Raw genomic sequence first — 27653 nt, forward strand, 5'->3', positions numbered from 1 at the left:
TCATTTCCCCCCCTTCAAGTAGAAAAGGGCGCTTTAATATTTGACAAGTCGCAGGAACATTAAAAAACATTCGGTCACAGCGAAGACAGCTCAGGGGGACTCCGCAGTTTTCACCTCTGTGACGACTCACAGCAGAAAATTCCTGGCCATTTTTTAAATAAAAACGTAAACTTGGGAGAATAAAGCAGCGTGGCTGATAAATGCTCACCAGTTTTCACAAATAGCAGTGTCTAAAACAATAACGAGTGCACAGCCCCGGAGAGTTGCCAAGGCTACACAGGCGTCACTCTGAGAAGTCCAGAGACACACGTGCTGTCTAAGGACGGGCCTTTGAGTTCTGCCCCTGTAACCTCTGGATCCACAGCTTCATCTCCTACAGCGTTCTGGCCCAAATCGCCCGGAACTGCCTCTTGGGGGTGTATTTTGGAAGTCTGCTCTCAGAGTTCATGGCATCTGCCGGCGAGCTCGTGGGGCTGTGCGGACGCCTGGCGCAGGCCCCGTTTGCAAAGCTGCGTTTGCGCGGAGAGTCGATCCCAAAGGCTGGACTGGAGCGGAACCGGCTTAACCGGAAGTACGAGTGCACCTGGGTGACCAGCTGTCGTGCGGTCATCTTCTTCTTGCAAGTCTAGACTACCTTGAGGAGGACTCAGTGGCTGCCATGGGTCACCTCCCAATGACGTCCTAAGGACCAGAAAGGGGAGCAGGGCACCTGGTGGCCCCTCCCACGGTGGGGTGGAGAGGGGCAAGTGTGTCAAAGCCGAGAATACTGATAGTCGTTCCCAACCCGCAACCACAGCGGGAACGCCGTGTGCCGCCGGGTCCGCCGGGATGAGCCCTGGAACCAGATGCGGGGAGCAGCCGGGGGGCCGGCGCATGAGTGAAACGCAACAGAGATTTTCTTCCCGGATGCCCACCCTCACTGTGAGAGGCACGGAACGGGGCCTGTCACATGGATCCAGGTCCCCACGCCGGCCGACAGGCACTCAGCAACCTTCCCCGGCCCACCGACAGGTCCCATCAGCAGGGGGCTGGCCCCGTGACACAGGGCAGCTGCTCCTCTTCTGCGGCCCGGGGCCTGCATTGCGGGGACAGCTTGATGGCCAGAGTAGGCTTTGGAAACGTCCACGCTGAAGGACACTGATGGTCCTTCTCTGCCTGGACGAAGGGGACCTCCCGAGTGGACCCTGTGCAGGACGGGGCTCCGTCTGAACGGGCTGCCGGCAGGTGTAAGCAGCTTCTGGGGTCCAAACCCGGGGCTCACGCACAACCTGAGATGCACGTGGGCCCGGAGACGTCACAGCAGGAGTCTGGCGTCCCTCTGGCTGAGCTGCTCCATTTCCTCGGGAGAGAAAGTGTTTCCTCGGAGCCTGGAGGGGATAAAGCGAAGAGAGGGGTGGAGTGAAGACAGAACCACAGCAGTTGCTTTCCAACGGAGGCTCAGCTCTCTAAAGCCGGGGCCGGGATGGCCCACCGCTGCCCTGGGAGAGAAGCTGGCTGGTTTTGCCTGTGTCCCCAGGGCAGCTCCTGAATCACTGCGCACGACGACACGGGCTCGGTGCCTGTGCTCCGAGTCCACACTGGACCCAGCCAGCTGGCCACTCTTTTTACGGCAACAGCAGAATCAGCCCAGAATGGGAGGAGCGTGACCAGGCGCCCCTGCCCCCAGCACCACCCACGGGAAGCAAACAATATCGGAACCCTTAAAATACCCACCTGGTGTTGGCCTGCTCCACCCCCCCCCGCCCCCGCCCCCGGGCACAGACTGTGACATTCCTTAGGGCTGTGCAATGATTAAAAAAAAAAAAATAACCCACACTGTGCCCGGGACCCGAGGACCGCCCAGGGCACCGGGATTGCACAACCGCACAGGGGGCCATCTCTCCGGCACACAGCGCAGACTAGGGAAGTCTTTATTTTTAACTTTATCATCTGCTAGCTGCACTGGCTGCTGCCTTGCAGTGCGTTTCCAGGGAGGGGTGAGTCCGCCCATTGTCAGCGGGGCCACAAGCTCCTGCGATGAGGCAGTGATGTGGGGAAGCCGAGGCCAGGGCCCGGGCCCGGCCAGCAGGCCTCGTGGGTGTGGCTGGTTTGTCCGGCAGAGTGGGGTGGGTCCCTCCTCCGCTCGGCTTCCTCACCGGCAGTTGCAATGGGGGTCCAGAGTGCCGGCATTTTTTTTTTAAAGAAAACTCTGAAGTCTAGATTTTTTAAATGGGGGATCCTCTTAGTTTTAAAATATAGATGGGCGCCCACGTACAATGGTTCAGCATCATCTTCTGATTTCACGATGGTGCAAAAGCGAAATGCACTCAGTAGAAACCACACTTTGAATTTTGATCTTTTTCCCAGGCTAGCGATTGCGTTATGATGCCCTCTCGCCATGCAGGGCAGTGAGAAGATTTTGCCCAGCTGGGGTCTAACGTAGGTTTCCTGAGCACGCGTAAGGTGGGCCGGGCTAATCTGCGATGTTTGGTGGGTTAGGTGTTGTACTGGCTTCTAGCTCAGAGTCTGAAACGTATACAGTGTCATTCACGCGTACTGTGTTAACCAGGCGGAACCTTTCTGCTTACTATGTGAGCGACCGACAGTTACCTCCATGGAAAGAAAGACAAATCTCTGACATCATGACTCACTAGTTTTTTCGAATACATGACAGAAGACAGCTTTTAAGTATAAAGACTTGGGTACACTGTGCAACGGTGCCCACCCTGCGTAACGTCCACCCACAGCCGCACACGGTCTGACACAGAGGCCTTGACCTGTGAAGGCGGATGTAACACCCAAGAGGGCAGGAGCTTCTGTTCTTCCTCTGTTACTCCTCCACCACACGCCTGGCTAGAACAGAGCCATTTTGAATAAATACTTGTGACTTAAAAATAAAAGGATTGGTCCCCAATCAGAGACACGAAGACGCCTTTCCCGGCCAAGAGCTACGCCCATCACATGCAGAATGTCACCGACCGTCAGAGCCAAAAGGAACTCTTGAGTTCCTCTCTCCCCTTACCCCATGTTACAGATTGGAAAACCGAGGTTCAGAGAGGTGGAGAGGTCTTCCCGGGGCCTTACCAGACTTCCAGGACCGTGTCGTTCCTTTCAAGGGCCCGCAGGAGGGCTTGAGCCCCGAGGTAGGTGACGCAGTTGTTGGACAGCCTGGAGAGGAAGACGCAATGGTGAGCTTCCAGGGTGCTCGGGCGCCCTCTTGGGGGTACCCTGTCTGATTAAAGGAGGCTTTGGGAGTTGGCCGGCCCGCTGGAGCCCACCAGCCCCTCGGCCTGCCCCTCTCCTGCCGAGATTCCTCTGAACGCATCGACCAAGCCCCAAGGTCTCAAGTGAAACGTACTTCTCTCTCTCTCTCCCATCCAGTACAGTCGTTTACCCAACTACGTGGCTACTGCCCTGGGAAGGTGCCATATGCCTTTCAGTGCCGGACTTCCTGGGTCCGAATCCAGCCCACACCTCTTCCTCTCTGACCTCAAGCAAATGAGTCCCAATGTCCTCGTCTCTAAAAGGGACCTAAAAGAGCACCCCCTTCATGGGGTATGAGACTCGAACAAAGAACGGTGTCACCTAGACCACACGCCCCAGAATACAGCGAGCGTGCCTGCCTGCACAGCACGAGGGCAGCCGCTGGAGGCGCCATCAGAAAGCTCCTCTCACTCGAACCCGGGAAGGTCCCCAAAGACAGGGAGGGGCCCACAGCCCCTGTTGTCCCTCCACTGTCCCCTCCGGCTCTGAGGGCTGCTGGCCGGGAAGACCACTCTCTCCCCTGGACCCGAGGCTTTGCTCCTGACCCCGGAGGCACGCTCAGCCATGTTCAGGGCAAGCTGGAAGTGCTGGACAGTTAACGTCCCCACGAACACACTCCAGCCTAAGAAGAACAGGCAGCTGGTGGATAAATATCCACGTGGCCCAGCACCCGTGGGACTGAGCCCCAGTAGCCTCAGCAAAGACAGGCTTGGTGACACACCGTTATCCGTCACCTTCCCTTCTCCGCTCCACCTCATGGCTCTCTCGCCAGGGTTTGCTGGGACTACCTTTCCTTGGAGTCCCTGTCTGTGTTTTGGGGACCCCCCAACAATATCGGCAGTGGTCAGCCAGGCCGCCTCGGGGAAGTTAGCCAGGCTGGGCACCTGCCCAGGTCTCCAATTTGGAATCGCCCCACCCCACATTGGTCACTGCTGTCTCGGCTCCTTACTTGAGGACTTTCAAACTTGAATTTCTCGTAAGTCCTTCAGCGAGAGAGCACACACCTTCATCTTGGAGATGGTTCTCCTCCAGGCTGGGAAGAAGAACGGGGAAACTCTGTCGGTATAGCAACATTTATCGTGGAAGATCAGGTGCATGAAGGTGAGTGTTGGGAACCGCCCTGCCCAGTTTCAGAAGCTGTAACCCCCCGTGGCTAAGGCTGAGTAAAGAGACCTTGGGACCGTAAGTCACTAAGGAGACAAAGCTTATCTCCCTGGCAGGGGTGCCACCTCTGCCCCACTTTACTTCACCCTGCTTGGCCCCGGGTGGGTGACAGGCTAGCCAGTGACGTGTAAGATTCCTCAAGGGAGGGACGACCTAAGACAGGCATGGTCATGAAGGGGCCCTCAGGGAAGGACTTGGGGGGCTATAGAAAAAGCGGGTGAGGACCTCACCCCTCGGCTTTGACATAGCCCGAGTCCTCATTCTGTCTGCAGGAAGTCTCCTAATCTCTTGGCTGCCTTACTTCCCCCGCCTGACTTAAGCCTGAAACAATGCCAGAGGGCGGTGCAGCCCTGGGCAGGAACGGGCGGTTCCCTGGGGCAATCAGGCCTAAGAAAAAAAATGCATAAAATCCTGTGAAAACCTGCTTTGCGAGGAATGCCCTCAATTTTCTGATAAGGGTCCGAGCAGGAAATGAGTTTGTTTCCCAAAGTTTTGTAGCCCTTTAGCTAACAGACCCTGACTCAGAATGAGCCCTCGTAGTTCTTTGTGTGTTATCTACTGTTTGACCCTTACTGCCTGAGCACAGTGAATGAGGACCTTCCTTGATGCCATGCTCCCAGAAAGCAATAAAAGCCTGTCCGGGCAAGGGTCGGGGCGCTCTCTCCCTCAGAGAGTGGCCGCGCTGTCCCTTTTCCCCACAGGACTTCTGCAGTCCGTGTGAATTTGTTCGTCACAGCCACAACACTGGGGGTGCCGCCGGCGAGAGTCCACATCCGGTGAGCCATGACCCCCATGCACAAAGTCCAACATCCGAGAGTCAACATTTACAAATAAAGCGGGGACAGATCAGACAGGGTGTGACGGTCCTCATTCCAGGGCCACCTCCGGGAGAGAACTCGCCCCCAGTCCCCTCCTGGCCCAGGGACTCCACCCCTTGCCCCTTTCTCTCTTATCAACGGAAGCCTAATTTTGTCTGGGGCAGCCGTGGGCTTGATAAAGAAGACACAAGCGGACGACAACAACGAAAACGACATATCCCCCTCTCTGCTGCAGCCAGGGCTGGCCGACGGACATCCACAGGACGGCCACGCAGGAACTCGTAAGGGGACGTTGACAGATGGGGCCCCTGGGGATGCTCTGTGGAGGGGGGCGGCCCGGCCGGCCTGCGCCTCGGCCCTCCCGGGCTCTGCAGGCTGAATCCCGGGACGCACAAGGAGTGCGGAAGACGCTGCAGCCTTCGGGCGATCGCGAGGCCACCAATCACGAGGACGCAGACACACACTGAGTATGTGACGGATCGCAGAGAGTCCTGACCCCTGCTGGCCTCGTGGGGCCGCCCTCCCGGCCCCCGGCTGTCTACACGTGTCCGTGGAAAGCCAAGCCCTGTCCTGTTCCTGTAGGCGAAGGTCTTCCCTCCCTCGTAGCCCGCGGCAGTCCTGGCAGAGGCTCTCACGGCAAGGCCCTCCTCCCACAACAACGTCCAAGCGCTCAGACCCAATCAGGGCACAGTCAACGGAACGTGGGCGGAGCCAGTGAGCCCCACCCACCGCCACGTGGACCGCGCCCAGAGGTTTATCTGGTGCCCTTCTGCCTCTTGAATAAGTCAGCTTTTCATCGCCCTGACATGGTGCGGACCTGCCCGAGACAGGTCCTCAGAAGACTAGACTGGCGGCATCTGTCGGGTGGGAAACCTGGAATCCGTTTCAGGTCAGCGGTGGGAGTGTGGCTCTCAGTTCACCCCTGAACGCCCCACCCCACTCCCCGAACTCCACGGCGCCTTCCACCGTGCGCCTGACTCTGACGCCCAGGGTCCTCAGACACGCCCACTCGCTCTGAAAGGATCAAACTTTGCCAGTAGTGACAGTCACAGTGCCCCGCAGCAGCAGCGGCAGGGAGCAGCCGCCACGGGGGTAATGCCGTCCCCGTCACCGCGGAACGTGGCGAAGCGTGCACGCGCATCAGGGTGCTCGCAGGCATCACCGCATTCCCCTCGCACACAAGCGTCTCTAGTTGGGGGAAACCTGAGATTCAGGCGTTGTTACTGAACTTGGCTTAGAAGCTCAGCCCGCCAGATTCCGGAATCTGTGCGCTCCGCCCTGGAGCCCGGCCGAGGCAGAGCCCACACCTGCAAACCCATTCATAGAAAAAGCGAGCACCTGTATGCCAGGCTCTCTAAGCTGCACCCACGCACGACGCTGGGTGACAAGCACATTCACCTAGTCGCTCAATCACGCACCTGCGTCCCACCCACACAGCCGCTTCCCCGCATGAGGCCGGGGAAGGAAGGAGGACTGCTGTCACCCCCCCATACCGAGCAGGGACGCCCCCAAACTCACCAGAGTTCTTCCAGTGCCACGTTCTTTTCCAGCATCAGCGCTAAGGCCTTGGCACCCTCGATGCCGATGCAGTTCCCCACCAGGCTGGGTGTGACCAAGGGACACACGCGCGTCAGAGCCGGGAGGGACCTCAGAGGTAGACTGAGCCACGAGCCCCCCTTCCTCTTCCTCTTCCGCTCCCTCTCAGACACCAACCGTTGGCCACGGTGCCCTTTTCCATCCAGCCCAGGAGCAGCCTGAGCCGCCTTCCCTACACGGAGCACTGGGCGGCACTGTGGACGCGGTCGGGTGGGTCCCAGAAATACAATGTGCTCGATCCAGCCCAAGATCTTCCTCTTACAGGTGAGGGTCGAGACCCTTGCGAGGGGAGGGGACATCTCCAAAGTCACCCAGAAAGACCCTCGTGGCCTGGCTCCAAACCCAACCCCCCTTCTTTCTCATCCCCCTGCCTAACAGGGGGTGAACATGAGGTTCGAAGACCTTCCAAACGGGCGCAGGCTCCCCCCTCCTCAGGCTGGCTCCCCCCGGGACAAGGAGGGGACAGACACTGAAGCTTACCTGAGCCACTTCAAGCTCCGGTGGTCGCTCAAGGCTTCCGCCAAGGCCTGCGCCCCCTTGTCACCCACCTTGTTGCCCCAGAACCTGAAAGGCCAACAGAGTCAACAGCAGTGTCAGCGAGAGCCCGCTCTGTGTCCTGGGCCTCCTCTGGCGGTTACTTTCCTCTCCACGGCCCCCGCCAGAGGGCCAGGGCCCCCCACCAGCCCAGAAAGGTCCCACTGGGGCTCTGAGGTCCCAGCCAAGTGGGCCCACCTCCACTCAGATTACTCAGCGGCTTGAAATCAGACTTACAGAACACTCCGAACACCCAGCGCATATCCCCAGGGACGGGGAGCTCACTCCCAAAGGCAAGTCACACGGCTGTGACATTTTTCTTGACATTTAGGTCCAATCGGCTTCCTGGAAGCTGTACCCACAAGTCCATAACCACCCCCCGAGATGACCCAGAACTAGTCTATCTCGTTATCTCTTGCTCCTGAACATTCCTGGTTTCCGCATGGCGTCCAGCCCCTTCTGGGCCATCAGACCAACTGCAGCTCAGAAACACCCCTTTTCAAAGGTGCAGCCAGCATGCCCCCTGTGACTCAGCTCTTTGACACCTGGGGAGGGAGCCCGGCCACGTGCGCGCCCACGTGAGCAAAGATCGCTGAGCTGAGATGTTTTCTGCACTTCCACTCACTACGTAAATATTTATTGAGCTCTGCCTCCCTGTCAGCACTGCCCTGTGCCCCGGGGTTGGGATGCTGCAATAGCAAAAATCCGGGGCACAGCCTGAGCGTGCACCAGCGTGCGACCACTGCAACAGATTATGACAATGCAGCCAGCGGAGCTCTAAGCAGCTACTCGTGAAACAGTGAGGTCACACGAGATGAAAAGATGCCTCTACTCTATGGTTGAGGAAAAAATGCAAGTTATAGAACCGCTTGTATCACAGGATGGTGTTGGGGTAAATTTAGCACAGCGCTGGGTGCACACAGGGGCCTTCATAAACACGTGTTGAACGATAAATACCCCAGATGTGCCAGATGTGACCTCAAAAAGGAAAGAGCAGCCCTGGCTGGTGTAGCTCAGTGGATTGAGCGCGGGCTGCGAACCAAAGTGTCGCAGGTTCGATTCCCAGTCAGGGCACATTCCTGGGTTGCAGGCCATGACCCCCAGCAACTGCACATTGATGTTTCTCTCTCTCTCTCTATCTCCCTCTCTTCCCTCTCTAAAAACAAATAAATAAAATAAAAAAAAAAAGAAAGAGCTCAGCGGGTCTGTGGCCACCCCCCTCATTCTAGACTCTGAGTTACTACAGCAGCTTGGAAGGGGCGCTGGTATCTCCAGCCACAGTCCCTCTCCTGGGTCCGGCTGCACCCGGTGAGGGGTGGGGGGTGAGGCGCGTGGCAGCTCACTTCCGATCCATGTGGACTGGATCGGAGCATGTGGGGCCCTAAGATTATTCTGTCTTCCTACAGTCTGGGGTTCTAAAACCCCCGGTTCTTGTCCAATGAACCCACCAGGGCATGACAGGACAGGAGAGGGGCCACAGGGGACGGCACAGAGCAATGTTGGGGGCTGTCGCTCTGCCCAGCAAACAGGAAGCTTCGCCCTGGGGTCCGAGGAACTGCCCTCCCAGCCTGTGTCTGACTGCCCTGCCACACACCCCTGCCCCTGCCCCGACAACCTTCTTGCTAATCCGGGCTCCCCCCTTCCCCGGCCTTCTCTGTCCTTGGTCCTCACTGGGCTGCACCCCCAGATCGTTCACATATTAGTCTGGGGTGGGGCCCAGGCGATGGCGACCTGCAGAAGCACCCCAGGGCACCCCAGTGGTTCCAACGCACAGACAGAGGTGAGAAGCGCAGCCCCTGCACCCACGAGGACCCGAGGGCTTCCCGCCACCTTGTGGGAGCCGCCCACCCCCAGCCCTGACATCCCGAACTTCCTGTTTCTCCAGTGGAAAGCGAGTACCACGCCGCAGCCAAGGGCCGCCCTTGTCTCCCTGCCTTGCCTTGCCTTCCCCACAGGGGCCTGGGCTGCCTCTGGGGCTCTCTGGCTCAAGAGTTCCACCTGCCCCAAAACCCTCCACTCCGCCTGGGCCCCGGAACCCAACCTACCCCAGAAACTGCAGGGAGGTGTTGGCCCTGAGCCCCCGGGCCAGCACCTGGGCTCCGGCGGAGGTGATGCGGTTGTTCCCCAGCCTGGAAGGGAAGACAGAGGAGGCTGAGAGCGAGCGGGTCCTGGGGGCCGGCCGAAGGCCCGGGTCTGCTGGGGAAAGTGGGGCCCCGACCGAGAAACCTGGGGAAACCGCTCTGGGGGCCGCATGCAGACACAGGGGCCAGTCCGTGCTCGGGGGGCTTATGCCATAGCTCCCGACACTCTGTTTCCCACCAGCCCAGGGAGGGGCGGGGCAAAGCAGGCTGACAGGTACAGCAGGAGCCCCAGGAGGCAGAGGTCCTGGAAGGTGGTTTCCCGGGGAAGCCAGGGTGACTCACTGTCACAACTTTTCTTCCTGTCTCAGCCCCGCCGCCTTCCCGGCTGCACCTCCTGCAGGTGGCGTCCACCTGTTCCTGGCAGGCCCAGGACGGGGAGCCGGCGGGGAGGTCCTGCTGCGCCTCGGGCCGGGGTTGGCGGAACAGGTTTCACCAAAGTCCGGCCACTCCAGAGAGGGCCCCAGAGCCCTCGCCCACAAACCCAGGCTTCCTGGAACAACGGCGCGCTTTCGTTTCCTCAAAGAACTGTCACACGAAGCCGCTCCGACTCTCGAGGACCCTGTCGGGCAGGTATTATTGTCCCCTCCGAGAAGGCGGGGGCCTCTCAGGTTGCATGACTGAAGGCCCCACTCCGTGCTGAAAAACCCAGTGTCCGCTCTGCACCAAGGCCTGCCTCCCGCACCGGCTGCCGGCCAGCGACTGAGAGACCGGAGGGTCCCCGCCGCCTGCAACACCCTGAGCTGCCTTCCGCACTCTCTGGGGGCTGCCCTGGAGTCCAGGACGCGTCCTCCCCTCCCCCCTGTTCCCCCCCTCCGCTCAGACCCACACTGCAGCCTCCCCAGCGCCGATCCCCACTTCCCCTCCTAGGCCGTTTCCCATACATCCGTGGCGCGTCTCATCCCTCCTTGGAAGAGCGGGCTGACGCAGATCAGCAAGCCGGGAACGTACAGGGACCCCCCACGACCTTTCACTCCCTATGTAAGGCACTTACTATGCGTGTACATGGCTATTAACTCACTGTGACTACGGCTCACCGCAGCCGCCTGGGAGGTCGCCGTCACGGCTCTCTCCATTTTATGGAAGGAGAAACAAAGGCACGCAGTGGGCTGACCCAAGGCCGCAGAGCCAATGAGGATCCAGGTCACAGGGGTCCCGGGTTCAAACCTCAGCCGGCCTGGCTGCACAGCCCCGGGCTCTGAACAACGATGCTCTATGCGTCAGAGGCCCAGGCCTGCACCTCTGAGTGCGGCCTGCCACCCACAGCGCCCCCTGCAGCTGGGCCAGCCCGGGCCTGGCCACAGCCGCCCTCCCGTGTGTGATTAGGGGGTGGGGGAGATTGGCAGCAGAAGACGGTCCTTTGCACAGAAGGGTCCCCCTGGCTCAGTCCCTGCCTGAGACTGAGCGGCACAGTCAACGAGTTGAAAACGGCAGCTCCCATCCGCAAACCCAGCCCCGGCGGGCAGGAAGAATCAATGGAGGCAGGTCTTTACTTTGTCTTCTTTCACTGCCTGTCGGCCCAGGAGGTCAGAACACCCCAGGGAGAAAGAGAAGCCGGGCCAGACAGGGACCAATCAGATAGGAGGGAGCCCAGTGGAGGCCGGGGGTGGGGGGAAGAGCAGCTGACAAGCACATTTCCCAGGCTGGGTGCAAACCCTGCGCCCACCAAGCACCACAAAGGACCTTCTGAGATCTTTCTGTGGCAGCTGGCAGCCACATCTGTGGTGGCAAGTGACTGCGGCATCTGCCCCCTGCGCCTGAGCTCAGCAGACAGCAGGGAGTTTGGAAGCCCAGAGAGCTCGCGACACTCTCAGACACAGAAGGAAAAGGGCCTGGGCGCTACAGGTCCAAGGGCACAAAGCCCTCGGCATAGCCGGTCCAGGCTTTGCTGGGGAGGTCAAAGCATTGGCCAAGCCCCCTCCAGGGGGGCCCCTGTGCCTGTATTCAGCCAGGAAATCAGGCACCCGGTATGGGCCATCCGGATGGAGCCGCGGCGGGGACAGACAGCGTCCAGGGAACGGGGACGCCGAGGCTCACCTCAATGCCAAGAAGTTCTGCCGGCACTCGAGGAGCCTGGCCACGGACTGCGCGCAGCCGTCGGTCAGCTTGTTGTTGAATAAACTGGAAAGTTCGGAGACAGAGACGTGGAGGCAGGCACAGGGGCAGCACCCGCCCAAACCCAGGACAGCCCTTCCCTCGGGGCGAGAGTCTCCCCGCACCCTGCCACCGCGCACACACCTGTGCAGCCCACCACCGCTCATGGCTGCTCCTGGAGAACGAGGAGGCTGGGGACCGGGGGACCTGGGGACCTGGGGACCTGGGGCCCAACGTCCCGGCCCAGCCCGACTTACGCTAACTTCTGCAGCGCCTCACAGTGAAGGGCGTGTTCGGTGAGCTTGCAGATGCCTCGGTCTGAGATGTTATTATCTCGCAGGCTAAAAAAACACCAGATAAATAAACTTGAAACCAGAGCTCATGAGAGGGGGCAAAAAAAACATAACCAAAACCTCCAAAGTGACTTTCACTGGTCCCCAAAGAGACTTTCACTCGTCCCCACAGTGACTTTCACTCGACCCCAAAGTGCTGGCATCTGCGCTTCTGGGAAACGCCACAGTGATGGAGCAACCCAGAAACGCGGGGACTCCCCCATCCCTGGCCCAGGGTGCTGATGTCGTGCATGACATGGGGGCAGCTCAGGAACTGGGGACCCGGAGCCCCTGCTCAAGAACACCGGGCCCCTCGGGAAGTCACAGACCGAACCCGAAGAGCCCCTTCCAGGTCTGTGGGGGGAAGTGGCCGTCAGCACGGCCGCACAGAAGGTTCCGGGGTGGGAAGGAGCTGTGAGGCGGCCAAGGAGCAGAGGAACTAGACAGGCTTCCTACCCCAGGACCGGGCAGCTGGGCAAGCAGAGGGTAGACCAGTTGGACAAGAGGGGCCCATACTTGGGAAAACCAGCACGAAGGCCGTGGGCAGTGAGGTTCTGCTATCCAGCCCTTCACCCCCAATGACATCACTCCTGCGGGTCAGACCCCACCTGGCAGCCCCTGGACACGCCTCTTGGGTCAGTGTTTCCAAAGCTCACCTCATCACAAGATCCGAAAGCATCCCTAAAACACGGGCTTCCGCCCCGGCGCCTGGAGCTGGCCATGCAGCATGTACACACCGGGGTCCAGAGCACAGTGTATTGTAACACCTGTGGGTGGGGTCCTCCAGCGTCAGGCAAACTTGGGAGGCCCTGCCTGACAGGGTCACAGCTCAGGCTCTGGAGCCCCTTGGTGGGGGTTCTGATCCCGAGCAGCCACCCACCCACCAGCTGTTCGCTGGAAGGTAAGCAAGCCCTGGTGCGGATTTAAAGAGACAGTGCACCGAAAGCCCTGTCGGCACCTGGCACAGGGTAAAAGCTAGCAGGATCGCTGCGCGTATGGAGCACCGGACACACCGGCGCCGCCTGAAGCACTTCCTCAGAGTAACAGTCCTTAATCCTCGCAAGCCCACGAAGTAGGCAGAGAGAAGGACAGAGACACAGACACGGGAAGCGGCTTCACCAGGTCGCACAGCCCCCGAAGGGTTTGCATGAGGCGGTCCGGCCCCAGAGCCCACCCCTTCACGGGGTCCCTGCTTGGCCTCTCTGTTCTCCGAGGCTTCGGAGTGCCGGCAGCCACGCTGCAGATTCAGACTCGTTGGTGGGCCACGAAGTCAACTGTGAAGGTCATGAGCAGCAATGTTTAAGCGGAAAAAAAGGACCAGCACAGAAAAAAAGAGCAGAGGGAGCCCAAGGTAAGGAGGGAAAGTCATTTTGAGAAGTTTTTGTTTCGTCTCCCCTTTGCACCGTGGGTCCCAGGCAAAACCTTTGAAAGCCGCCACCCCAGCGTGGTTTCGGTTGGCATGGAGATGCTGCAGGTGGGAAAGAGGCCCCTGGCACTGTGGGAGAGAGGAGGGGGCCTCTCTCTCTCTCTCTTTCACACAGGAAATGCTCACACAGCAACCTTGTGGTTGTTCCCCCTCCCCCGGAGTGTGGCAATTTCAGTACTTGGTCAAAGACGGTCATTTGCTGACAGAACAGCAAGCTGGTTCCCACCGACCAGCGGCGTCCACGGTGTGGCCTCCGGAACACTTGTAGCAGCATCTCCAGGGATGTCTGTTTCAAACCTAGAGTCCTGGGCCCCCCCCCAGACCTGGAGGACGGGAAGCCCCGGGGACAGGCCCAAATGCGGGAAGCACTGCCAGGAGCCCCTCTGCCCCGAGTGCCTGAGCCGCAGGACTAGAACCGGACCAGCCTCAGCTCCTGGGGAACTAGAGACGGGCGCCCAGCCTCCCCTGGCCCTTGGCCCTTCTGAGCTCGGGGATGGGGGAGGGGAGGCGGGAGCTGGACCACATGGGCTTCCCTCACCAAGGAGAAGGGATCCATTCATTTCAGGGATGGCTCTGGGAGGGCCACCCAGGCCGGTGGGTCCTGACCTCTTGGGGCTCAAGAACCCCCTTGACCACCATGGGCCCATAATCCAGAAGCGTGCACAGGTACACTTCTAGCAGGTAGTGGCTCCCACACACTGGCCTGCAAATTCCCGAGTGAAAAGTCCTTCCCCAGGAGATCGGAGGGCTGCACCGGCCACTGCCCTGTCCCCAGCCGGGTCCCGCCCGCCTTCTCAGCCTGGCTCTGGGGCCTGGAGGGGGCTGATTCTGGGGATGTCACCCGTGGGTTCCCTGCTCTGGCTCCCGGTGGGGTTAAGGCAGGGGTGGGGGTGCATTCCCCAGGTCCCACCCTTCCAGGTTGCTGCCACCTCGGCGGCTGTCAGGAAGCCCTCTCCCTACCTTTCTCCCAGGTAATAACCCTCCTCCTCTGCCCCTCAGGCCTGGGGAGTGTAACACCCTTCCCCACCCCCTGTCCCACTGTTACAAGCCCCGGGACCTGGCTCTTCCTAACACCTGCCCAAGCCTTTGAAAACACTCCCTTTACTGAACTCTCCTCAAGTCACCGAATGTAAATGTGTCATCTGATACATTCATACGTGTAATATATCATCGTTATATGTAATACCCGTATTAACCGTATATGATATACGTTGTATTATTACACCTTATCTATACACTGAGGGCCACGGTCCCTGGAAAGGGGTGAAGGTCACATCGCCGCTCAGAGTCTAGTCGCTGTCTCTGCGTTTGCTCCACGAAGACCAGAGACGGGCTGCTTTGGCCTGGAGAAGGTATGCCACCTTCCCAGGCTCCACGAGACGTTTGTCCCTTGCGCAGTGCCAAACGCCCGGGAGGCTGTGCATTGATTTTAACTCTGAAGTTACAACTTCTGCTTTCTCAGGGGTTATAAATAGGGGTCAGGACATCCCCTTTTGAGGCCAAAAGGGAAGTTGGGGAGCCGGGTGCTGGCCACCAGACTCGGGCACAGCCTCCAAGCTGGCCAGGCCCCAGGCAAGGAGGAAGGCCCCGGGGGTGCAGGGCAGCGACCTTCCGAAGGGGTCAACCTCACACCTTCAGGCGGGGCTGACGGCAGCATGGGTGGCGCCAATACCTCGTCCGCACCCCGCACCGCGTAAGGAACGAAAGCTCGGGTGAGACCCCACAGCTTCTTTCGCGCTCTGGGGTCCCGGAATTCCCATCTCGTTGGGGCTTTAACGCTTCTGATGGGGCACAAGCCGCTGTGGATTTGGAGCGGTTCCTAACACACCTAACATGGCCACAGAGGACACGCAACTGTGCGCGTGACCTCAGAGTTGCCGGGGAGCCTCTGACGCCCATGCACAGACGGGGTGACAGGGTGCCCGTGAGGGGCAGGACCGTGTAACCAGAAAGACGCGCCAGGTGACTCACAGCTCTGCCATTTCCTACGGGACCCTGGACAAGTTACGTCACGTCTCTGAGCCTTGGATCTGGGACAGAGAGGACAAGACCGTCCCTGCCACAGCCCAGGGCGGCCGTGGAGATAAGAGAAGTCATTCCGGGAAGTGCATGGCGCCGTGCCTGTCACACGGGCTGTCCTAGGGACTGTGGCTATCATCACCCTATACTTCGGCTAAGGCCCAGGTGGGCACTGGAATTATCGGGGGGGGACCACTTTGTAAATTACATAATTGTCTAACCACTGCACTGTACACCTGCAACAAATATAAAAAATACGATAATAAAATAAACCAAGGCCCAGGCAGGGGAAGGGGACCCGGCCAGGGCTGCCCAGAAGAGGTGGCACTGCCTGCCTGGCCCCGCGACACTTACTAAAGGGCCTTGCAGACCCAGAGGCAAGGCAGCAGCTGCTCCACGCCGACGTCGCCCACGGAGTTGTGGTCCAGCTGCAAGGCCACGGGCCGCCGGAGGTGCCGCAGCACGAAGGCCAGGGCGGCACACTCGGCGGGGCCCACGCTGCAGAACGTCAGCTTGAGGTGCTCCACGCTGAGCCCGCGCACGGCCTCCCGCGCCAGCCGCTCCTCCCGCAGCTCGTACAGGCTCCGGATGAGCCACACGAACCCGGGCATGGCGTGCATGCTCTTGGCCTCCCCCGGCAGGGCTGGAGGGATGGAGCGGAAGTGCTTCTGGAGGCTGCGGGCCAGGCAGCGGCGGGCGCAGGCCTGGCGCCGCAGCAGCGCCTTCTCAGACGCCTGGCACTCGGCCAGCAGGCCCCGGTGCTCCTGGGACAGCAGCCCTGCCAGGAAGGCCGCCGTGATCTGGAGGTTGTGCGGCTGGGCCTCCTGCAGCAAAGCCTCCACGCTGCCCTCCCTGCGCCGCGAGCCCTGCACGCACAGCGCGGGCAGCAGCCTGGCCAGCGGCGAGCTCCCTGTCCGAGGACAATTGAAGAGGTGTCTGAGCGAGGACGGCGTCACGTCGGCACTGAGCGCCAGGTAGAACGCGGCAAAAAAGCACTGGAAAGTGATGTGCAGGAACTCCAGGAGAGGGGCGCTCCCGGGCACAGCCCCCTGGGCACGCACCAGGAAGCCAAGAGAAATGTCCTCCTCGTCCACGCCTGCTGCCTGGAGCTGCTTGGCTGAGAACACGTAACAGCTCCTGCCCAGGCCCCAGAGAGCCAGGCGGCCGAGGTGCAGGAGGGTGGGGAGCCGGCCTCTCAGCAGGCCAGCTCCCAGGGCGCGGCGGACCGAGTCCGGCGGGGAGGCGTGCAGCAGGAAATGCTGCAGGAACAGCAGGTACATGTCCGTGGTGGTCTTCGGGGGCCCCCCGCCCTGCAGCAACAGTTCCTGGTGGCATTTGGACACCATCCACGCGAAGACGGGGAGGTGGCACAAGCCGTGGAGGGTGGAGGTCTCTCTGAGCAGGCGGACCAGGCGGTCGGCCACGCCGGGCCCCCGGTGGCGCCTCCTCAGGTACAGTTCGATGCCGTCCTCGGAGAAGCCCTTCAGGCGGAGCTCCGTGCGCACGTACTTCCGGAGGAGCGAGGACACCGCGTCCGGGCGGCTGGTCAGCACCTTGCGGGCGTTCTTTAACAGGTTGCCCTGCAGGAGGTTGAAGAGCAGGCTCTGGACAGACGTGGGGTCGGTCGGAGAGCAGTGCCGCTCCCGATCCGTGAACTTGAACCTGAACTCGTCAAAGCCATCGAAGGTTAAGAGGACCCGGTCGGGGTGGTCCAGGAGGAATTGGAAGACGTCTTGCTGGCCAAGGTCGGGCCAACAGCCGTGTTCAAAGAGCAGCGTCCGCACGGACAGGGGCCTCGCCACGCACTGCAGCTGCCGGCAGCTGAACGGGAAGACGAAGAGAAACTCCTGGAAGTCCCGCCCCGAGGCCCAGAGCAAGTGCAGCTGCTGCAGGAGCGTGCTCTTGCCGCTGCCCGCCTCGCCCACCACCAGTACGGTGTCTGCGTCCTCGTTGAGGTGGCCCCCGGCGCTGAAGAGCCCCTCCAGGCCCAGGGTGGCGGGGCTCTGCTGCGGGGGTCCGGCCACGCCCACCTCTGTCCGGATCTCCAGAACATTCTCCGTGTATATTTCCTCCAGGCGAAGATTCTCCGCTCCGTCGTAGGTGCTCAGGAAGCAGGACTGAGCAGAGACCGTGGACCTCAGCTTGGAGATGTACTTCTTACACGCGGCGGCGTCTGGAAGACAGAGGCGGGGGCCGAAGAGGTGGGACCCGAGCCGGGAGGGGGCTGCAGCGAGACGCCGCAGGTGCGAGAGGACAGCCGGCGGGCTCTCCACTCGCAGGCTCTGGGCTTGGACGGCGGTCACGTCACCTTCCTCCCCCTCAGCTTCCTCCCCTGAGACGTGCGATGGAGGGTGGTCCCTACCTTGGAAGGTTTTTACCTGGATCGATTACAATAATTCACGTCAAGGGCTTTATTCAGTGTCTGACACAAAATCAGCTCTCCAAAGACATTAGTTAGCCTGGCTGGCATAGCTCAGTGGATTGAGCGCAGGCTGCGAACCAAAGCATCGCAGGTTCGATTCCCAGTCAGGGCACATGCCTGGGTTGCAGGCCATGACCCCCAGCAACCACACATTGATGTTCCTCTCTTTCTCTCTCTCTCTTTCTCCCTCCCTTCCCTCTCTAAAAATAAATAAATAAATAAATAAATAAATAAAGACATTAGTTAGTGCTGCTGTCATACGGAAGTCGGGACGAGCTGCTGATGAGAAGGGGCCCGGGGCTGGACCAGAAGACTCGCCGCCCTAGGACTGAGCGGCCTTAGAGAACCCCCTTCACCGCCCAGACCCCGCTGAACCCCCCTAAAGGGAAGCGGAAGCCGCCAGGGCCGCGGAGCCCAGCGTGTGAAGTCACACATCCCTGAGCCTGAAACCTGAGCCCCCGTCAGCGCGGGCACGCCACTTTCCTGGCCCTGGTTACCTCGTCTGTAAAAATGGGGCCCACGCACATCTGGAAGGATTGCTTCGGGAGGAAACCAGGTAAAATAGAATTTAGAAGAAAAACGGTGTTTAGTATCATTATTATTAGTGGGTGTGTTTTAGGCCCAACCATGGACCACCCCCTCCCCGCCCCCCAGAGAGGTCCACATCCTAGTCCTCGGAATCTGTGAATATGTCACTTTACTTGGAAAAGCAACTAGATGGATGTGATGAAAGGCCTCCAATGGGGGGATGATCCGAGGTTACCTGGGTGGGCCTAGCCCTCGGGGTCACCGGGGTGCCCGGGTCAGCAGTGAGACCAGATTTCCTGACCAAAGTCCACTTCCCCATCCTCTCCAGCCACCCCCTGCAGTCAGAGCCCCAGTGCAGGGCGTGTCCCCAGGCTGCAGCTTTTCCTTTATCATCCCAACACCCAGGCAGGCCACGGCCTTGTCGGGGACAGTTCCCCTTTTCAGGGAATGGGGAAGTGGCAGCTGAGAGCCCCGCCTAGGGGAAGCTCGGAGCCCCGGTCACCCCGTCCCAGCCTCACTGCCCCCGGCCACGTTCTGGCCTGCATGTTCCCAACCCCAACTCTGACGAGCAGTCTTCCTAGAGCACTCGTAGCGCGCAGACGCTGGACTGCGTCACGTAAACCTGCGTTTCCTCCTGCGTTCCCAGAACCGGCCACCGCGGCTCCGAATGCCCCACGGATGATGCCCCAGGAGCACTGCACGGAGACCACAAAGCACATCCGTCCCAAACACTCTGACTTTCAGTGCGGCCTCTCCAGCCATCGCCAGCGACAGAGAAATCCTATAGGTAATACTTTTTTACCTCTCATTTTAAAAATGAACAATGCCACTCGTCCCCTTCAGGATCGTCACCTTGGGGAACCGTGCACCGTGGCACGGGGTGACAGCACGGGAGTGGCGGGCGGAACTGGCGGACATCAGCGGCAAACGTCAACCAAGGGCAAAGCGGGCAGTGACCCTGCATGGTTCTCACCCCCTGCCGTGCACTGATGTCACGCTCTGTTCTCAGGTGACAGTGTGCACGTCCAGGGACCAGGCACAGGCTTCCGGCCACCCCTCCCACGGGCACGCTCGCCACCCAGAAGGCCAGCCCGGGGTGACAGATCCATCCGCCAGCACCACGCAGAGACAGGGGCCCTCAGTGCGGATGGGCTTTCCCTACGGTGCCGGGGGAGCAAGACCCAGAAAGCACCTGGCTTATGCTTTCTTTCTTTGTCACCGCTGTGATTGCTCCCCCCAGGAAAAGAGAGAGCCAGGGTGGGGACTGCCCACAACCAGCCCCATCCTCCCCCACCTCCTGCCCCAGGCCTCACATCTGGGAAGCAGAGAAAGCGACACCTACGTCTCAGGGGACAGAGACTGTGAACAAAGCACCCAGCGGGACACCTGAGTGGGGCGGCTAACCCTGTGCACGCTGTCGAAATCCATCTGGTTCTCGGATTTCCGATAGCGAGTAGCTACATCGCAGAGATCGAGCGATTCCAGCCCTTCGTGGGGTGACTAAATGCCGAATCTCTCTGTCGGACACCTGAAACTCAGATAATGCTGTCCGTCAACTGTAACCGAAAAATAACTTTAAAAATAAAAGAGACACCAGCCCTGTCTCAGAGTGTGTCCGCATCTCTTTAGTACAGGTCATGAGAGTCTGGCTAGCAAGCAACACCTGCCGACAGCCTTCAACACGCAGTAGCTCCAGAGATCATTCCGGAAATAATAAAAGCTAACCTCAGTATCACCGTGGGCCCTGCTCTTCCTCCCAGCAGCCCAGTGAGGCAGTGGCGGTGTCACCCTTAAACCGAGGAAGCCGGTGGGTCCGGGAGAGACCGGCTCAGCCAGGAGGCGGGAGCCCAGCTGACGTGCCTCAGCCTGGAGTTTTTCCCCTGACCCCCGAGCCAGGACCCTGCACAGCCCTTCCTTCCTTGCCTGGGGACGAAGCAGAACGTACACACAGATATACCTTCGAAAGGCGGGGCCAGCGGGACGGGCAACTCCAGCGCCTGCTGTAGAAGGAAGGCAGCCAGCCCATTGGCCTTCACCGTGGCCAGATCCAGGAGCCTTCTCGCCTGCGGGGAACGAGAAAGTCCTTATTTTTCCGGAAGGGCTGAGGGACAGGCATGGGGTGGGGGGGTGTCCACCAATTCCTGCGACTTCATAGACACAATGAGGGGCCAGAAAAACAAGCAAGCGGCAGCATGAGTTTAGAGAAGCCCAATTCATTCATTCAATAATGCAGGCATTTCATTGACAAGTACTTAATGAGGACCTACTATGTGCAGGACACTCTGAGCACGATGGGCTTTCAGACAGAGCCCGGCACGTAGTAGGCATCCAAATACATTCTGGCTGCATAAATGAGTGATTTAACGACAAATGAACGAGTCTGGCACTAGGTCCAGCACCGGCCCTCTCTGCCAGCTCACTCGCAGCGTCTTCTGGGCCTCCACCCCCCGATGTATACAGTGGGAAGTTAATGACGGCTCCCTCTGTGTCACAGGAGGCCTGAGAGTCCCCGTGTGGGGGAAACTAGAACGAAGAGGCTTCAGGCGTTAGACATGCCTGTGTTCTTGCAAACGGCGCTCTCCGCGGCTAAGCCCCATCCCCGCTCCGGCGGCCGTCTGTGCCCTGACCCAGTTTCACCCCAGATCTCCCGTGTGGGCGCTGAAACCGTACGGGTGTGCCGTGTGCTTACGTGAATCACTGCACGCAGCTTTCACGTCACGAATTTGTACGACCTGCTGAGCCGCGCGTGGCCAACAGGCAGCCACAGAAGGGCGCAGCGGGCAGCAGCACGGTGCACAGAAGTGCTAGTGGCCGCTGGTGACGTTCGTGAGCGCTCACTACGCGCTAGACCCTGTCTCGGGTGTTAACGCAAAGCGACTCACTGATTTCTCCCAAGAAGCTGCTGGCGCTTTTAGAAATGAGGAACCTGAGACGGAAAGGCCAGGGCTGGGGTGTTTCCATGGTGAGGATGGCCTTATTCTGACTCCGGGCCCAGCCCGCGGCTACCACGCCGCACTCCGTCTCATCAGACGCGGAGTGATTCCAGAACGCAACACCTTTACCGGCCGGGCCACCTTCTTAGGGGAAACCCGCCGCCCAGGTCTCCCCCTGGCGCTGACCTCACAGCAATGAATCGGTGCGGGTGACTCGGCAGCAACTTTTTCCTGTGAATTCTGATCGCCCAGGACGGAAGTGCCTTACCCGCTGGGATGATGTGAAGATAGGCAACCTGATTTCGTCACATTCGTACGGGCTGATGAAACCGCGCGCCTGCGCCAGCTCCAGCACGCCCTCCACGTGGCCGTAGAGTCTCCTGACAATGGCTGGCCGGTGACACCGCAGGTCCCGGGCTGGGTGGGGTGAGTGGGGGTCCCAGTGGCCACGCCCCTTTGGGGACTGCCTGTCGGCCTGTGCTTCCTGCAAAGCCTGGACGAGCTGCTCACAGCCCCAAGCGCCTTTACTCCAGACCGTGTCCAGGAGGCGCCGGGCCAAGTGGGAGAGGGGCTGGCCGGGGAGGCGGAGGCCCTCATAGTCCTCCCAAGACAGGACTTCCCAGGACAGGAGCCAGTCCAGGACGCTCTCGAAGCCCTCCAGGGACCCGGACACCAGCAGCTCCACGAGCTGGCTTCTCTGTGCACGGAAAGCCTCCTGCGTGCATGTCTCGCCGCCTGGGGAGGACAGCGAGGGCAGCATGACTTCTCCGGAAGCAAGAAGGCTGTGGGGGGGAGGGGGGAGGAGGCCCGTCTGTTCCACCCTGAGTCCAAGCCAGCCACGGTTCAGCCCCCGGACGTGCCCCGATCCCAGCTCCCCATTGCACAGATGTGCAAACTGAGGCCCAGAGGAGGCAGGACATGGGCTCAGGGTCCCACAGGGAGTTTGAAGTGGGCAGCGGTTAAATCAAGACCCCTGGCTCCCGAATCCAGGGTTCGTCCCCAGCTCAGGGCGTTTAAGAGACGTCTGAGCCGGTAGGAAGAGCCAGGCGGGCCGAGGGACTGGGCACTGACCTCTGTCTGAGGCGGTGTGCCAGGGCTCCTGCATGCCGACGGGGCTCAGGCCGCGGCAGCTCCCGCTGCGGTCGTGGCTCGTACTCATTAAGCACCTACGAGGTAACAGGCACCTTTCTAAGCAGTTTCCGACCTGAATCGGTTTACCCCTCCCATCCACTCTGAAGTAGATCTGAAGGTGCGATGACCAGCCCCATTTTACAGATGAAAAAACTAAGGCACAGAGAACTAAGGCCAGGGGAGCTGCACAAGCGCTCACAGCCAGGTGAGGTGGGTTTGGCCCCAAGGAGCACAACTCCAGAAGCTTGCCTTTGACCCCGTATACCTGGGTTCCCCAGAGGGGCCCGAGCCCATGCCTGTGTAGGTAACCCCCTGCTACCCCAAGGGACAGACCCAGCCCTGGATGGTGTGGCTCAGTGGACTGAGCGCCAGCCTGAGAACCAAAGGGTTGCTGGTTCGATTCCCAGTCCGAACACAGGCCTGGGTTGTGGGCCAGGTCCCCAGTAAGGGGAAGGCAACCCTCCCTCCCTTCCCCTTTCTCTAAAAATAAATGAATAAATAAATAAATACAGCCCCAGAACATTGCTATAACTCAAGAGAAGCAAAAATCGTTGTGCAAACTCAAGGGCACACTGACCCCGGTCATCACTGTCCCCTCCCCACCTGCCCCAGGCCCTCCCCTCCCTCCCCACCAAGCCTTACATGCTGTCGCCTGTGTCCACGGCTCAGCTCGTGCTGGGCTCAGCCCTCAGCCTCTGGGTGCTGAGAATGGAGGGGGGGGCAGCCTCTCTAAGATTCGAGCCCTGGGAGGGTCCCCAAGCAGCAGAGAGACTCTCCGGGCAGAGCCGGCTCTGCGGCTGTCACAGGTCCTGCCAAAAATGAAAGTAAAAGGGTACAGGCATGGAAAAACAGGAGGGACGCCTGCTGCTTTTTACAAGGCAGGGGCATTCCCAGGAGTCTGGCGGCTTGGCAGCTTTCCTATTGGCTGTTTATGGGTGTCCCTCCCTTCCGACCCCGGGTCTCACTCGTTACGGCATCCCGGAGCTTGGTACAGGGTGGGGCCCTCGAGGGGCACCGTGGGAATGCTCCTGAGCCAAAAATCCACCGAGGGAGGGGCGGGGCTGTACCGGTCTGTGCCTGCCTTCGCACGCCAGCCAAGGTAAGGGGAAGGAGAACTCTCCAGCCGGAAGCCTTGTGCTGGCTGGGCGAGGAATCTGGAGCGGCGAGGTTGCCTGTGTGTCTGGCGGCTTGGGAAGGAGGGTGGCCTCGATACAGTGGGTAAGTGCAGCAGGCCCTAAAACTGTTCTCTCGGGCCAAGCAGGCTCCCCATGTGTGCCCACGGCCACGCAGAGGTGTCAAGAGGGTAGAGGTGGGGAGGGGAGAGGAGAAGGTAGGAGGAGGAGGGAAGCGTGCTGGGCTGGACCCTGGAGTGGTTCTCAGCTGAGCAAACCCAGCACCCCCAGCGCCCCTGGGGGAAAGAACCACCCACCCTGCTTCGGGGCACAGCCCAGAAACGGGGTCGGGGCTCGCCCCCCGAGCCAACACCTGCAGGGCCTGTGGGCAGCCAGGAATGAACAGAGTGTAAAAGTTAACATGGCCCAGGGGGAGGCCCGCTGCTCCCTCCCAAGGCAGATAGCTGCTCTCACCTCCGAATCCAGAAGGTCTGGACCCCCCTCTCCAGAAGGTCTGGACCCCCCTCTCCCAAGTGAGCGGCCATGGCCAAGTTACCTAGGGCACACCTTGAGCAGGAAAGACTAGGCCAGGTAACGCAGGACTGGCAGGCTTAGCTCCGCCAGGGGAAACCCCCAAAGAGTGGGCCAGGCGCCAGAGTTGGCCAACCTGTCGTCTGGAACTAGGTAGTTCTGGGCCATTCTGGCAGAAAGCCTTGTGCATCGGCCATGACCTCCACGGGGACCTGAGACACGCACCCAGGTGTGCTCACCCACTGGGGACAAGGAAGCAGGACCCTTCCTGAACACACCGAGTCCGGGGTCCCGACGGGTGGTCGAGCCACACAGATCCAGGCAGTGATGTCAGGGCCTTGTGGACACCGGGAGGGAGCGGCAGGGCAATGCCATAACAGTCGACACTCTGTTCTCCTACCAGCAGCTGGAAAGTCCCAGCTCTGCCCGGGCCCTGTTCCAGAAACCTCAGAGCAGGCAGAATCCCCAAGGACCGACTTGGCCAGCACCCTGTCTCCAAGCCAGGCTTGTCCTGTTCCATCATAAACATCCAGGACGGAGGACCTGGCTTTGTGGCTGTCCTCACTAAGCAGCTCGGGAAGTTCCTTATGATGTCTGACTTGAGTTTCTCCTGCTCCACTTTAAATTGGGAGAGAGTGATGTCTGCTCATCACCTATTTAATAAAAAAAATTAAGGTCCCTAAACTCCTGCCGCTTGCCCATTTATCACCTGCCTGGGCTTCCCCTCTTCAGACTAAATGCATCCGTCTGTCACCATTGGCTTTTCTTCTCCACTTCAGTCACTACAACCTCGGGGTCACCGTAGTCTTCCCTTAAGGAAGGAGGCGAGGCCCTGCCTTGCTGAAACAGGGCCCCGGGAAAGGGGCGACCCACACAGACGGTCCCTGATCCCCAAACCCAGGCCAGGCCCAGACACCTCCTTCCTCCCTGACACCACAGCCGGCCTCGGTCATGGGGACCCTGCCTGAGCACGGATTCACTTCAGGGATGAAAGCTCAGCCACTCGGTCTCTGCAGGCCAAAGAGGAGGGGGCCCTGGGAAGCCCAACTTCTGAACAGCGTCTCATTAGCAAGGAGAGGGGCCCTGCTCCGGGTGGAAGGGGAGTGGGCTGGAAGGGGTCCCCGCCAGCCTCAGATCCCAGTGCACAGGCTGGTGATGGGGACCTGAGTAACCCACAAACGTCAGGGCAGAGTGACTGGGACACAAGAGCGGAGGCAATGAGAATGTCGCTCTGGTTCTCTTCACCAAGGGGTTTCCCCTCCAAAAACCAAAGAACCTCGTGGCCAGGGGGCAGCCCACGGGGGGACCACTGCCGCAACAGGGAGAAACCCCAAAGGCTCAGGAAGAGGGAGAGAAACCAGGGCAGACTGAGGGCCAGGGGTTCGGCTTGGGGGGCTTGTTAGTTTTCTGGGAAGCAAGCAGGGTCAGATGGGGGCTCCCCAACATGAGACGCAAAGGAGAGGGACACAGGCCCAGAGGATGTGACCCCGGGCAGATCCTGGTGTGGGCCTGTCCAGCAGCAGTGAGAGGGTGAACAGGGGTCTCTGCACCCACCGAGGGGGGCTGCGCGGGGGACCCCCAAAAGGGTTACCAGGCCACAGGAAAGGTTAGAGACCGCTCAAGCACTCTCTCACCGGAACCCATCCACTCGCAGGCAAGCATGGAAAAGATGGGGAAACTGAGGCCCAGAGAGACAAGAGACCTGAGAGTCCCCGCTGAGACCTGAAGCCTGGCCTCATTCCCAGGCCAGCCGGTGCCTCGGGACTTTCCAACCCGCTGGCTCTCCCTCCACAGCCCCCCACCCCCCACATCACCACGGCTCTCTGCACCTCAAAGGCTCATGGGGCCCAGAAGTTCTACCAATACCCTCAAACCTCTTCTTCCACAGCCAGAGCCCGCCAGGGGGCTCCCCATCCCCAAGCTGCCCGCTCTCCCTCTACCTTCCATGTGGACTCCGGGATCCTCCGGGAGAAACTGAAGCAGCCCTTCTTAAGCCAGGTGTCCGAGTCCCGGGACGGGACCCTCCGCTCCCGCCGTCTCTTGGCGACGCCGGGCACTGGAGCACACAGTTTGGGCCACCGGCAACCCCGAGCCTCCCTGCGGTTGGGGCCACCGCTCCAGGATGCCAAGGATCCTGCGCTCTGCCCCGCCCCCGCCGGGCCCCGCCCCCGCGCTTGGTCCCGCCCACCTGTAGGGCAGCCACGCCCCCTGTGTCTCATCCCACTGGGTCTGCCTCCCTGGCTGCCACACCTCCGCTGAGATTGGCTGGGCTGCCTGCAGGGCTGGACCACCCTGGCTGCTTGACTCAGGCCCTGTGTATCCTGGCTTCTGGGTCGCCTTTCAACCGGAGGGAACCAGAGAATGCCCCTCCTAACACGCCCCCCCCACACACGCGCGCGCGCGCGCACACAGTGACATCCTGTGGAATGAGAGCCGGGAAACGCAGCGGCAGAATACACCGCGCGCTTGGAGAGGGGTCCGTGAGTCCACAGCCGTCTAAAGCCTTAATATTGTGGGGTCCGAGAGCAGCGCTTTGGGGGTGTGATGGGTTACACGTCAGGTGTGTCTTTATTTTTCCATGTTTCTTTCGATTCTGCTTTCCGAGTTGAGGCTCTCAGTCTCCTACCCATGGGGCTGGAACACTTCCTGCCGGTGACTTCTTACTGTCCCAAGCAAGTGACGCTAGTTTTCCATTCAAGGCATTAATAAAAATGTTCCATTTAAAAACACTTGTATTTGGAGATATTTTTTTGAAGTCGAGGCTATTTAAAGAAAAAGAACTGATATTTGCACAGTGCTTACATACACTGACTCAATTAGTGCCGCCTCCGGGGCCAGCCTAACGTTGACCCTAAGTGATAGATGAAGAAATGAAGGCACCGAAAAATTAACCTACCCGAGTGGTGACTGCAGAGCCGAGATTCGCCCCCAGGCACCTGGCAAGTTCCGGTCCCAACCGCCACCCCACACTGCCTCCAGGTGAATACCTGCACCGGTGCATACCTGCACAGGTGCATACCTGCACAGGTAGTTCGCAGTGAGTCAGGCCGGGGCTGGGAAACGCTGCCCTCGATGGGCTGAAACCACCCCAGGAGGACCACTCCAGGTGGCGTGCTGGGCTACCTGCCGGCACGCTCGGCACCAGCCTCCCTCTCACCGTGCCAAGCTGGCCGCCTCACAAATGCCCCATAACAGGGGGTTACCCAGGGCGACGGGCACAGCGACTGGGAAACTCGGCCGACTCGTCTTCTTTCACCCGCACAGCCACCCTGGGAGCAAGCTTTCCCGCCTGACCTTAAAAACACACCCAGAATGCAGCCCCTTCGTACTAGAGCACCGTGACTGCCAGGGTGCCAATCACCGGCGTCTCTTACCTGGGCTAGAGGAATCCCAGCTGCCAGCCATGCTTCCAAACGGCAGCCAGTGTGGGTCTGTTAAAAACAAAACAAAACAAAACAAAAAACAGTCAAGTCATCCTTCACTCCTGTGCTGAAACCCACCCGTGACTGCCATTTCAGAGATAAAGCCAAGGAGGGGCCTCAGGATTGCCATTGGCCCCCCGTACTCTCTCAGGACCCCCTCCTCCCCTCTCCCTCGTCCACTCTGCGCCAGCCACACCGACTTCCTCTGTG

General features: G+C 60.1%; 1 protein-coding gene and 1 long non-coding RNA gene across 4 annotated transcripts; one reads left to right on the plus strand and one right to left on the minus strand.

Moving 5' to 3' along the window:
- Positions 1–26736, minus strand: NOD2 (nucleotide binding oligomerization domain containing 2). Of its 2 annotated transcripts, none has more exons than XM_045818652.1 (14): positions 25962–26736; positions 23021–23187; positions 22319–22413; positions 21516–21982; positions 20272–20377; positions 15719–17537; positions 11845–11928; positions 11531–11614; positions 9401–9484; positions 7302–7385; positions 6744–6827; positions 4193–4276; positions 3064–3147; positions 1–1367 (listed from the first exon to the last, which is right to left on the minus strand). In XM_045818652.1, coding segments are annotated over exons 2-14 (3150 nt in total). In that variant the 5' UTR covers positions 23023–23187; positions 25962–26736; the 3' UTR covers positions 1–1294. The 2 variants fall into 2 exon arrangements, with proteins under 2 accessions (XP_045674608.1, XP_045674609.1); XM_045818653.1 differs by having other exon boundaries at positions 21516–22029.
- LOC123805854 lies at positions 23467–26748 on the plus strand. Of its 2 annotated transcripts, none has more exons than XR_006783390.1 (2): positions 23467–23596; positions 25676–26748. It is a non-coding gene; the product is annotated as an uncharacterized LOC123805854 (long non-coding RNA). The 2 variants fall into 2 exon arrangements; XR_006783389.1 differs by lacking the exon at positions 25676–26748 and adding an exon at positions 24425–24705 and having other exon boundaries at positions 23472–23596.
- Positions 26749–27653: the final 905 nt, after the last annotated feature.

This window comes from Phyllostomus hastatus, unplaced genomic scaffold (genome assembly GCF_019186645.2).
Source record: "Phyllostomus hastatus isolate PE091 unplaced genomic scaffold, TTU_PhHast_1.1 phas_scaffold_345, whole genome shotgun sequence".
Lineage (NCBI taxonomy): Eukaryota > Metazoa > Chordata > Mammalia > Chiroptera > Phyllostomidae > Phyllostomus > Phyllostomus hastatus.